Below are 11,847 nucleotides of genomic sequence, written 5' to 3'. Positions count from 1 at the left end.
GTGTCTGTCTCTAGCCCTGATGTGTCCTGTGTTCCCCTGCTCTCCCAGACAAGCTGTACGTACCTTAGGGGGCTTTGGGGCAAAGTCTTTCTCACAGATATGTTGTATGATGCCAGCAGCCAGAGCATCTCCGAGGACATTGGTCATAGTTCGGAATCGGTCCCTAGAAGAGAGCAAGCTGTGAGGCTGCAGTTGGAGGCCACAGCCAGAGTGGCTGTAGTCTTTTATGGCTTTGGAAGGTGAACCCCCATCCCTGACATCTCTACCGTTGTTCTTGGTAAGAACTAGCTGAGACAGATGGGGTATTGCCCTTGGCCCTGTGCAAATACAGCAAGAAATTGGTACTGGCATCTCCTCGCGCTCATCTCTAGCACGTTGGGGTGGCTGCGCTGCTACCAAAACTGGTGCATTGTGCATTTTTCTTCAAAATCTGCATGAGTCCCCTGAGCCACAAAACTCTTTAAGATGACACTTGGGGATGAAATTGTGTTTGTCCAGCCCTCAGGCGAGTACTTGTCACGTCAGTAGGAAGTGCCGGCAGTATTACTGTAGGTGATGCTACTGGTGCCCTGTGATGCTCAAAGGTTTAGCTGACATTTTGTTCTGATGTAACAACTTGCACCTGAAAAGTTGAACTTCCTGTGAGTGTAAGAATGAGAAAAGCGGTCATGATACTTGTGCTGTTCCCTCTCTACAGGATGGCTGTGAAGACCAAACCAGCAACCCATGCATCAGTTCCTTAAAAGTTAGTAACTACACTGTATGTTTTTGTTACCTACCTAATTTGCTTCACTTTTACCGGACTACTTTTAAATGCTACATTTCATGAATGCATATATCTGGGCTTTTGTTCTGTTTGTCTATGACAAGTGTTATCAGGCATCGTATTTTGTCTCAAGATCAATCTGGTCTTCATCCACCAAGGCGAGGACTACCTCCCTGGAAGACAGACCTTGGCGTTGGATGCAGTCCTTTGAAAATGTCATCCTTGCTTTTAGAAACTCCAGTGATGTTTTAGTTCTGGTGACAGATGGCTTGTAAGATGTAAGTTGCCTATTGAATGCAACTTTTTTTTTTCCCCCCCCACTATTACTATTCACTATTCCCCCCCCACTATTCATGAAGGGGCCCCTAATTTTCTTCTATGATTTAGTGTCACAACCAGCTCATACTTTACCTTTTTACTGTTCTGTTCTGACAATCAGTAAGCATCTCAGATCGCTTTTGGTTTTTTCCTTTTTACCTTCTAAACATCTATCCCATCCCTCTTATCTATCCCTAGTCTATCTTTCTGTCCTTTCTACTTCCTAATTATAAAAATTCCCATGTTTTAGGAATAAAAATGGAAACCTGGATGAGCACATACTCTGCAAATATTTCCAAGTGGTTTATGGTTTGTATCAATTAATTTTATCTTAAAGATCATGTTTTTGTCCTAAACAATTTGATGTTTCCACCCCTTCTGTCTCTGTTGCTGTTAGCACCCTTCTGGCTGGTTTTCATTTCTCCTCCTATGAAGCCAGAGACCTTTCTGCACCCTAACCAACCTCGTTCATCTCGCAGGGAGATGTTCCACCAAAGCAGTGATCACTGTACCTTCCCACACTTACCTGTGCGACAAACCGCTTTCAGTCTCGTGCTGTCCATCCTCCTTTGCTCACAGAATGGACAGCTTGGAGGAGACTGGGATTTGAGGTATTTCTAGGGAACACATCAACTAGCAGCCTTACACGGTAATGTTTTATGAAGACAACAATATGTGTCTGCTTCCCTCCTCCTTTTCTACCTCTTCTTATGGAGGAAAGTGGAATCCTTTCCATCTCTTGAAACTATACATGCATACCTAGATATTTCAGAGGGTTTTTTTTGTTAGTTTGTTTGTTTCACTTGAGACCTAGCAAAAATTTGGGGTGCAGTCTGATAAGGATTTAGATTAAAAAAAAAAAAAGGCACAAGTTTGTATCTTGCATGGGGTAATATCATCACTGCTTCTGAGTGCAGTCCCTAAGGAGGCAACAGGCTGCAGCGGGCACCTCAGAACAGAAACACCTTAACTCAAACAATCATTCGAGAAATTTTTACCTGTCATTATCGTAGGCTGTTTCAGGAAAATAATGGGAAAATGAGGAATCTTACACTTGGCTCCTGACCTTGTGTGTGATCCCATAATCTCTGTTACCTCTGCTAGAGCTGCTCCAGGAAACCCAAACACGTCCCCACTATCAGCTGCCGCTAGCGCCAGCCCGCAACATCGCCTCTGGGAGACTTACAGCGCCCAGTCCACGGCCACGATGAGCGTGATGTCGGCAGTCGGCAGCCCCACGGACGTCAGCACGATGACCATCGTGACGAGCCCCGACTGGGGGATCCCGGCCGCCCCTATGCTCGCTGCTGTTGCTGTTATGCTGCAGAGAAAAGAAGACTGCAGAATTAGTGCCACCAAAAAAGCTGCCTTTTTTTTTTTGTTTTTTGAAGGAAGGAGGTGTTGCATAAGTTATATATGTTAATAATAAAAATAATCATGTCCTCGTTATATCATTCTATATGATATAGCGACAGGACCTGAAACACTTTGTTGGCCAGGAAAGATCACTTCCAATTATTCTGAAATCTCACTGTAAAGAATTCTGCTTCTCAGGCTCCCATTGCTTGTTTAGCTGCTTCCTCCGTTGCAAAACTTCTGCTTCAGATCATGGCGGGCACCTGCACACTTGCACAATTTGCTTGCCCGTCCTGATCCCCTGTGCCAGTGTTTGCTCCCAGCTCTGTGCTGGAATGGACCAGGACGAGCTCCGAAAGGCGAGGACAGGCTTCAGCACGAGGGCCACTTGGTTCCTGGGGACAGCCCCATCCCGCGGCGGGGGCGGCTGCAGTGCTTCACCTCCTGCCCTGCTGCTGTCCAGGGCCCTGGCTGCGGGTGTGCACCTTGTGCTGAATGGCTTGGTATTTGAAATTGTACTTATTTTTAGCCAGATGCTTTTTTTCCCCTGCTCGTTAAATGAGGGTATTCCTGAAGGAGAATATATTACGCCAGCGTAAGCACCTCCGTGCTGGTAGACCTCCTCGACGGTGTCACGCTGCCCAGGCGTGCTACCCAGCTGGGCAGCCCCGCTGTCACCCACTGGCAGGGGCTAACAGAGAACTAATTTGACTGCTGCAAATAAACATTTACCTTATTGTTATGATTTGTCCCAAGTCCAAGTCGTACTCGTTGACCTGAGCGATAAAGATAGCAGCGACTGCTTCGTACAGCGCCGTGCCGTCCATGTTGATGGTGGCCCCGACCGGCAGGACAAAGCGTGCCACGCGCCTGTCTATCCCGTTGTTTTCCAGAAGACACTTGAGGGTGATGGGCAAGGTTGCTGAGCTGCGGGAGAAGAAACGATAAGTAATTGTTTTCCATGTCGTTTGTGTTGAGCGGTCTGCTGTCTGCAGCCTAATGGTATACAAACGTAAGTCCTCCCGGGGTAAGTGCAGCAGCACTGTTACACGAATTGCTATGGCAATGAGAGGAAAGATGCATTTCTTCAGCTGCCTGGGGAATACACAATTAGCCAAGGAGTAATAAACTCAAAAAATCATTTTGTTGTCCGAAGGCATCACACTACTGAGAGCTTTGTGCACGAGTTCTGGCTGTCTGTTGTAATCCCCCCTCCCCACATTTATCCCACAACACCTGGACATTTGTACGAAGCAGAAGTGCCCACCCCAGCCCCCAGGGGGCTCCTTCAGCCCTGGTTCAGCCCCAGTGTGCAGTGGGGAGCAGTTGCCCCAGTGTCACCCAGTGCTGCCCGGAGCTGCCCAGTACCACTCCACTGACCTCGCGCTCGTTTCTGTCGAGCGCGCAGACGTGAGCTGTATGGTGGGAGTCGGGATAAGGATGGGGAGGAAGAGGACAGAATGAAAGATGGGAAATGAACGTGAAAAAGAAGCCGATGGGATCGCGATCAACTCTTCAAGGCAGGCGCTGCTTTTCCAATGTGTGCAGGGCATAGCACAGCAGCCCACGATCCCTGGAGCGGACAGCAGGATGAGGACAAAGCTCTCCCACCAGCCCGTACACAACAGCCCCTCAGCTTGCACGCTGGCTGGAGAGCAGCAGCTGCTCGTGGCAGCCCATCTCCGCAGGGAAAGGTCCCAGCATGGTGCTGGCGCTGCAGGAATCCCCTGTCGACCTCGGGGTTTTGCCAGGACCCTGTGTCCGGCAGGACGGTGATGGCTACAGGAGATGCTTCCGAGGGAAACGGCAGCGAGGGCCAACGGAAACAGGGATGGGGGCCCCCGTGCAGGATGAGACTGGGTTGTCTACACCAGCAGAGGCCTGCAGAGACAGGGGACAGGGCAGGGAGGGACAGTCCTCTGTGGTTTTACTGAGCTCGTGTACAGCACTGACATCAGGGAGGGCAGGAAAACTCTTCACCTGGCCTAATGCTTTCTGAGAAAATGTTTTGGTTTGTGTGTCTTTCAGAAAGGACGGTAGTTCCTAATGTACGGTTTCTTCATTGTTTCAAAGAATGTTTTGCAATAAAAATTAAAGATAGAAAAATTATTTACAATTATAAAACCTTATCGAAATAGACAAAACTTTCCTTTGGAGGAGCGTGGTATACACAGGAGTTGATTGAGGTTTTCAGTAAAGTATCCGGAAGTGTTTTTGATGTTTTCAATTAAAATCCAAACTCATAACCACACACTGCTTTATAAAGCACCTACAGAAGCCCTGTTTGGGTTTCCTTGGAAGAAAGCTGCCTGCAGCAGTGAGCAGGGCACACACGGACTGCGGTGCTCTGGGAAGCGCCAGGAGCTGGTGAGCAGAGCAAGGCGAGCTGGCTGCATCTGGAGACGTGCTGAGGCTCTTCCCACCGAGGACCAGAGCAATGGCAAACGTCCCATTTCCTACTAAAACTGGAAGTGATCTCATTTCGAACAGTGCTGGAGCACGATTTCTCTTTATGTGTTAATTGCATCTATTCTGCAGTGCGGCCAGCCGTACGCGCAGCCGCGTCTCCCACAGCTAAGCCAGAGCCCTTCCCAGCTGTACCGGCAAATTTTGGCCACGCTTTCTTACCTGGAGGATGTAGCTAAGGCAATCAGCAAGGCTTGCAGTATTCCTTTGATGAAAGCAAAGGGGTTTTTCTTGGTGATGAGCATGAAAAGCAGAGGTAAGAGAACAAGTCCGTGGATGACCAGCCCTGACACTACTGTAATGGCATATAGTCCCAGCTTCTGTCCTATAACCGAGGGATCTTCCATCTCCAGGATCTTTCCAGCAATGAGAAATACAATGCCAAAGGGGAAGTACCTGCAAAGAATAAGCATGAGTATTTATTTATGAGGATCAAGCAATTATTGAAGCACTACACCACAGTCATTACAGTATTTGGTACTCTATGATGCAGTCACACTAAAAATAAGTCCAGTGCTCGTAGCAGATATTTGTAGACATATGTATGGCTGGCACCATCATTAACTAGCAGGTAAGGAAAGAACTGAATTGATCAAAAACAGATTTACCAGACTGCCATCGAGACAATTTTCATAACTGCTTCATTCAGACACTGGCACACGTTAACTAGCGGGGCTCCTCGCTCGCCCATTTTCCCCAAGAGAAGTCCTGCAACCAAACACATTGATTTGTATTACTAAGCAGTACCAAAGGAGCAGTGTGTAATGCGCCGAGTTTCTTGAGGGTAGTCACCGGAGGAGTCGCTTCTAGAGGGGGACAAGCTGTCTTCTGGCTGCTTTTTGGTAACACTAGGACAATCTAGTTCCTGAAACAAACAGAAGTGCTTGGATTTGCCCAATGATTGCAGACAGCTTTGCTGCCTACCCACAGGTTGTACTGTGGTGGTGACAGTGCCTGCATTAGTGTTAGGTAAGGAAGGATCCAGCCGAGATGCTTGGATACAGGCATTAAGCCACCTGTCTTAATTCTGCTGCTTCTTTTGATGTTGCCTTAACGCAATTCCCAGTCTAATTTTCAGTTGTAGGAATACTGGGGCAGAAATATTTGAATGGTTAGATGGGTTCTGGCGTGGCTTTCTGGTCTGCCAGCACCAAATTAGCCTGTGCTAAATCCCATTGCTTTCACTGGTGAGGAGGTTTCCTGCTGAGCAAAACAAAACCGAGTCTGAGTATTTGCCCATCTGGATTCCAGCCTGGTGCATACACTCGGTGTGGTCCCATGAGCTGAAATTTCTTCCGCAGCAATGTAGAAGCGTCTGCTTCAACTTGGAAAATAAAAGTATAGTCAGCATTTTGTCCTCTCCCTCTCACCCTCCTCCTGAGGACTCCCAGAGACCTGGTGCATTTAGCTGGAACTCTGGCCAGCTAACGTCTTGCTCAGAAAACAGATGAGAAAGGGTCATCTTTGCCCAGCCTTGAGAAATGAGATGAGGCTGGACATGTAATTCTTGGCTCCTTGGCTACTCGCCCAGTGTTTGGTGGTCACAGCAGGTGTCTTAGAAGTCTGTTTCTCTTTGTGTCCTGCGGAGGGCTGCCATGAAGATCACCCCAGCACATAATCAATTTATTTCAAGTAACTTTAAATCTCTGCCCTTTCCTGGATTTCAGAGGCACCAGAGTGGACTCTGAGGATGCTTGTGAGGAAGCCACTGGCGCTGCGGTGGCTGCGTGGGGTTCCTCGTGGCAGCACGGGGTGGTGGGCCAAAGCAGCAGGCCTCAAGGGCACCAGAAGTGATGAGATCACATCTTAGGGTCCCGCACCTTGCTCTGGTGCCCCTGGCGTGCTGTGCTTCGCCTCCGTGCTGCAGTTTGTGTGCATGGCTGCTCCTGACGGCCAGCAGGCACCGCACGGACACCCAGCCACAGTCTCATGAGATGCCTGATTTTGGAGATGGACACAAACGTCCTTTGCTGAGATCTCACCTGGCCTTCTCCACGCTGCTGCGAGGAGCCGAGCTCCGTTTCCCTCCAAAGGGGCTCCCACGGCACAGGGCCGCGGCCGGGCCCTCCCTGCCCGCTCTGCTTTCTGCTGGACAAACCCAACTCGTTCGGCCCCTCGTGGGCACTTCCCACCAGGCCCCGCTGCAGGTGCTGGGCCGCGGCTTTGCGGAGCTCTAATCCCTCCCAGGCAAGATCCGGATGGGTGCAGCCGGGCGGCCGGGGCCAGCTCGGGTGATCTCCGAGCCCCAGCGCAGCGCTGATCCATACCCACGCCGGCAGGGCGGTGGGCGGTAATCCCGGGGGCAGAAAAAGCAGCTTCTGGTCACCCGCTGTGCTGGGCCGGAGGAGGACGTGTGTCCCGAGGGCTGGAGCTGGGCACGTTCCCCGAGCACCGGCGTGAGGGCAGAGCTCCGCCGATGGTGCTGGTCTCTGGGGCAGGAGGGATCTCTTGGGATGGAGGCGCTCCCGGCGGGTCTGTCTCTGCCCAGCCTCCCTTTGGCCACCTCCTGCAGGAGCTCGGCATATCGCAGCCTCTCAAACTGCCCGGCCTCTGCCCCGAGGCAGTTTGGGGGGCTCCAGCACTGCTCTCCTGCGCTGCTCTGACTGCGCTGCCTCCACACCCCAAATCCTCTAAGTGGCTTTTTGGTTACTTACACACTAAGTTCAAGCTCCTTGCCCTCGCCTCTTAATCTACGTGTAATCCTGCCCCCACACTGATCTCCTTGCCTCCTACTCCTTTCCCTTCTGGTTCCTCCTTTCCTCCCTTTCTCACTCAGCTTTGCATCCCCCTCATGCTCTGAGTCAGCTCCAGGTTCCTCCCCCCTGTGACTTTCTCCCCTTTAAGCCTTCTTCCTCCCCGTCTCTTTCACATGCCCCCCCCCCCCCATCCAACCTCTTCCTCTTTCCTTAATTTGTTACCAAACACCTCGTCCATGCCGGATTGCAAGCTGCTCAGCGCAGGGAGCTTTCTCACCCCCTTCACAAAGTGCTCTTAGAAATTTCCACACATCTGTGGCAGGCACCAGGTTTGACCCAGCCGCCAGCTCCTGCCTGCTCAGGGAGTTTGAGGGCCACCAGCACAAGGGGTTTGGACCTTCACTAACAAGCTGTTTCCCACGTAGCGTCTGCAGAAGTTACCGCTCACTTTAGCAGACTTCATAAAAAGGCTCCTGCAGCTCACGTTATGATTTGAAAACCTCAGGCTCTGTGGGCTCCTAGGGAAATTCTGGGGAGGAAGCAGGCTGATCCACACGTAAGGAGTGGTTGTAACACCTTTTGCGAGCTCCGTTGCTGACATTACTGGTGGGAGGTGGTGTTACAAACTGCCTGCCATGCCCAGTTTCCCAAGGACCTGAGCAGCTGGAGCTCAAACAACTGGTCCTGTGCCTCTGAGCATCCCTGCCTTGATTTACAGCACCGTGGCTGCAGCAGTTGCAGCTCTGGGTTGCAGCCACCATTGAGTAGCCTGGCGAGCTTGGCCAGGGAGCAGCGCAAAGCCCAGTTCTCTATCTAGCAGGTACCTATCGTTGCTGAGAAGATAACGATCCCCAAGACGTTCATTTCATTGCTGGTCCCGGGCAGGGTCCTGTAGGTCATCTCAGGAGATGGCGTCAGCTCGAGAAACACAGGGCGATGAATTTCAGGGTTTTCATCATCAGGTGCAAAGTAAATAAAACTGATGGATTTCCCTGGGATCTTTGGAAATCCTGGGGACTTCACCACTGGGACAAGGACAGTTCGATACTGGAACAAAAGCAAAGCAGAGAGGTTAATGTCCTGTTGGCAACAAACTCCATGTTGCTCTGAACACGGAGTCAAAGCTACCACTGGGCCAAGTGGTGCTGCAGGCTCAAGGTTTGGTTTTCGGGCAGCAAATTGATTAAAAGAAGAGAAGCAAGAAACAGGCAATGGAAACCGAGCACAGCCATCCTCCAAGACTGCAATTCCTTGGGCACACACATGGCATTTGAGTCCTGTCCCTGCAGGACCCCAGCGCAGGACTGGATAAGGAAGCGCTGTGATGCCCACAGAGGGGCCCCTTTGGCCGTGTGCCCCCCCTGGGAGCCCTACAGACACTTTCCCAACATTGTGAGTTTGCCGTCCTGCCCCGCGCCGTGCCCATCCCTTCCCCTGCCCTCTCCTTTGGCCACCCCAACCTTTCCACGCAGCTTTCTGTCCCACCATGTGCCAGGCCCTCTGCGCTGCTCCCTGATCCTGGAGCTCGCACTGGGAAGCTGCTGCACAATGGTGGGGTTCCCGGGGTCCCTGGGGTCCAAGCAGCATGTTGCTTTTGTGGAGGAGCCCTTCAGCACAGGGTGTCCCTGTGCCTGTGCCCCCCACCAGCCCCCTCTGCTCTGTGTGCAGCCCGGGGTGAGCAGGGAGGGAGGGAGGGGGGTGGAGGGAGGGGAAGGGGCTCGTGTCCAGGCGGTGGCTGGGGGAGAGCAGCCCCGCCAAACCCAGAACCATCCCAACCTCTCCAGAGTTTGAGCTGGGGCCGGGTGGGCTCACCTGCTGGAACGAAGCTTCGATCAGGTTGGAAGGAAACATGTTTCTGCAAGAGAGCAATTGTGCAGGGGTTAAAGCGTGTGGTGAGCTGCAGGGAGCCCAGGCAGCCCCTCTGGTGGGCGAGAGGCCAGCAGGAGGACTGCTATGGCCCGCACCCTCTGGGTGTCCTCCTGCAAGCCACGGGGGAAGAGAGGCTGGAAGGTGAATGAAGAGCGGGACTGAGCCACACAAACCGGACTCATCAAAAGCCAGAAGCTGCAAAGGACCCTGTTCATCTCCAGCCCCCTGCTCAGACCAAGACCAAGCGGGCGCAGGATGCTCGGAGCCCTCTTTGCCAACATCTCTGGGAGGCCGGAGCAGCGCTGGGAGGAGCTGTGCCAGCCCCGAGGCGAGCAGCGGGGGTGCTGGAGCAGCCGTGGGTATAAGCCAGCCCCAGGCCCCTGGGTGTGTGCAGGATGCGCCCACGGGGAGGAGGCGCCCTTGGGAACAGGGAACCCGCTCTGCGCGGTCAGCACGGCAGCGGCTCTCCCATTTCCCCTCAGATCTCAGTATCCCCCGGGAACTCGCAGCCCTGGGGGAAGATCTGGCTTGTGGAGAACCGTCCAAGGCAATAAGCCCCAGGCTCCCCCCCGAAATCCCGCGACGTACCTGATCAGATCCAGCAACGCGTCGGCGGAGCTGAGCACCACTTTCCCCACGGAATAGTCCTCCTTCTGGGCGGCTGCGCCAGGGTGGATGCTGACCACAAGGATGATCCCGATGGTCACCGCCATGAAGGTTGTCCAAAGGTAGTAGGTGATGGTGATCACCCCCATCTTCCCGCAGGCCCTCGAGTCCATGGTGGCCAGCCCAGACATGAGGCTGCACCAGAAAAAAGCGTGGTCAGCATCTGCCCCCCAAAATGCACAAGATGCACCCGGTGGGCAAAGTCTCCAACCTCGGAGAAGTTTCCATAGATTATTTTTTTTTAAATGATGCTCAGGGGCATCACAGAGCTCCTGCATGTTCAGGTGCCTGCATGGTGGCTCCCCAGGGGATCTTGCTCCTAGGGCAGGCTTGTGGCAGCTCAGGCAGTGCTGCGAAGGGCAGGACAGAGCTACAGGTCCCTTCTCAAGGTCTGGCCGTGCCTTCTGTCTTCACCAAGGGATAGCAAGTATATAGTCTTACGTTCTGATGGTGAATAACTAACACTGCTCTGGTTAGTGTGATACTGTTCTCTTAAACCTCTGGCACACTGTGCTGCTGTCACAGAATCATAGAGTCATAGAATATCCTGAGTTGGAAGGGACCCACAAGGATCACCGAGTCCAACTCCTGGCACCACACAGGTCTACCCAAAATTTTAGACCATGTGACTAAGAGCACAGTCCAAACGCTTCTTAAATTCAGGCAGGCTTGGTGCAGTGACTCCTTCCCTGGGGAGCCTGTTCCAGTGGGCGACCACCCTCTCGGTGAAGAACCTCTTCCTCATGTCCAGCCTAAACCTCCCCTGCCTCAGCTTGTCACCGTGCTATGGGGTGTCACTGTCAGCTGCGAAGAAAGGTGTAAAACAGGGTGTAAAACATCCTGGTGGGGATGGAACCCGCTCCCCCAAGCAAAGAGCCACAGGTTCAGACCTCACGTACATGTAACCTTTCCTAAGAGCTAGCCAGTAAGCTACTTTTGAACAAAACTGGACTAAAAATAGAGAGGGTATTATGGGCTGTGCCAGCAGGCTGTTGGCGGGGACATCAAATGGGAGCATGTGGGGGCTGCAGTGTGTCACCCCCCCAGACATGCAGAGCTCCTGACCGCTGGTTTTCCCTGCTCCATCTCTCCTGGGACACTGCAGAGCCCCGGGCGATGCGGGGCAGGGATGGGGGCGGCAGGGTCAGTGCTGCCCTCGGGGACACGGCAGGGACAGGTGGTTGAGGGGGGCCAGATCCCCTCCTGCAGCCGCGTGCCTGGGAGGAGAGAGGCTCTGGGAAGCTGAGGAGAGGCCACAAAGGTGAGGCGGAGGTGGGTGAAGCTTTCTGACATGAGGAGCTCCAAATCTGAGCGCCAAGCTGGACAAATCCTTCCCCAGCACAAGCCTGGTCCCTGTGGGATGGTGCACGGGGGGGTGCAGCCACTTCATCATTACACAGTAATTAAATAAGAAAAATCCTGGTTTGGTTCACCTTGCAGGAAATGTGCTGCGGGTGTTTTGCAGATGCCCAGACCCTCACGGGCAGCACGGCTGTGGCTGGGACAGGCCCTGGGCCCCAAGAGCATTCGGCTGCAGGGAGCACTGGGAGCACCCCAAGAGACCCTGGCAGTGTGTCGGGAAGGGGGTGGATGCTGGGGCGAAACAGAAAGCAGCCCTATGGGGGCTGATGGCAAAAACACCAAGCTTGGCAAGGAAGGTGATCACGCTGCTCCCAAAAATAAACTACAGGCAAACCAGGCAGCAAGCGA

General features: G+C 52.8%; 1 protein-coding gene across 1 annotated transcript in view; it reads right to left on the bottom strand.

Moving 5' to 3' along the window:
* Nucleotides 1–11,847, bottom strand: part of LOC310886384 (excitatory amino acid transporter 5-like) — a 32,904-nt gene that overhangs the window by 16,961 nt on the left and 4,096 nt on the right. Inside the window, exons 3-10 of the mRNA XM_083810896.1 lie at nucleotides 10,060–10,272; nucleotides 9,415–9,457; nucleotides 8,427–8,649; nucleotides 5,515–5,614; nucleotides 5,069–5,302; nucleotides 3,173–3,367; nucleotides 2,271–2,405; nucleotides 64–163 (exon numbers count right to left, since the gene is read on the bottom strand). Of these exons, the coding sequence (XP_083667022.1) occupies nucleotides 64–163; nucleotides 2,271–2,405; nucleotides 3,173–3,367; nucleotides 5,069–5,302; nucleotides 5,515–5,614; nucleotides 8,427–8,649; nucleotides 9,415–9,457; nucleotides 10,060–10,272 (1,243 nt within the window). The remainder of the gene's footprint in view (nucleotides 1–63; nucleotides 164–2,270; nucleotides 2,406–3,172; nucleotides 3,368–5,068; nucleotides 5,303–5,514; nucleotides 5,615–8,426; nucleotides 8,650–9,414; nucleotides 9,458–10,059; nucleotides 10,273–11,847) is intronic.

This window comes from Anser anser (assembly GCF_964211835.1).
Source record: "Anser anser genome assembly, chromosome: 25".
NCBI lineage: Eukaryota > Metazoa > Chordata > Aves > Anseriformes > Anatidae > Anser > Anser anser.
Note: the sequence above shows the minus strand (reverse complement) of the source record. Positions and strands in the feature narration are given on the sequence as shown.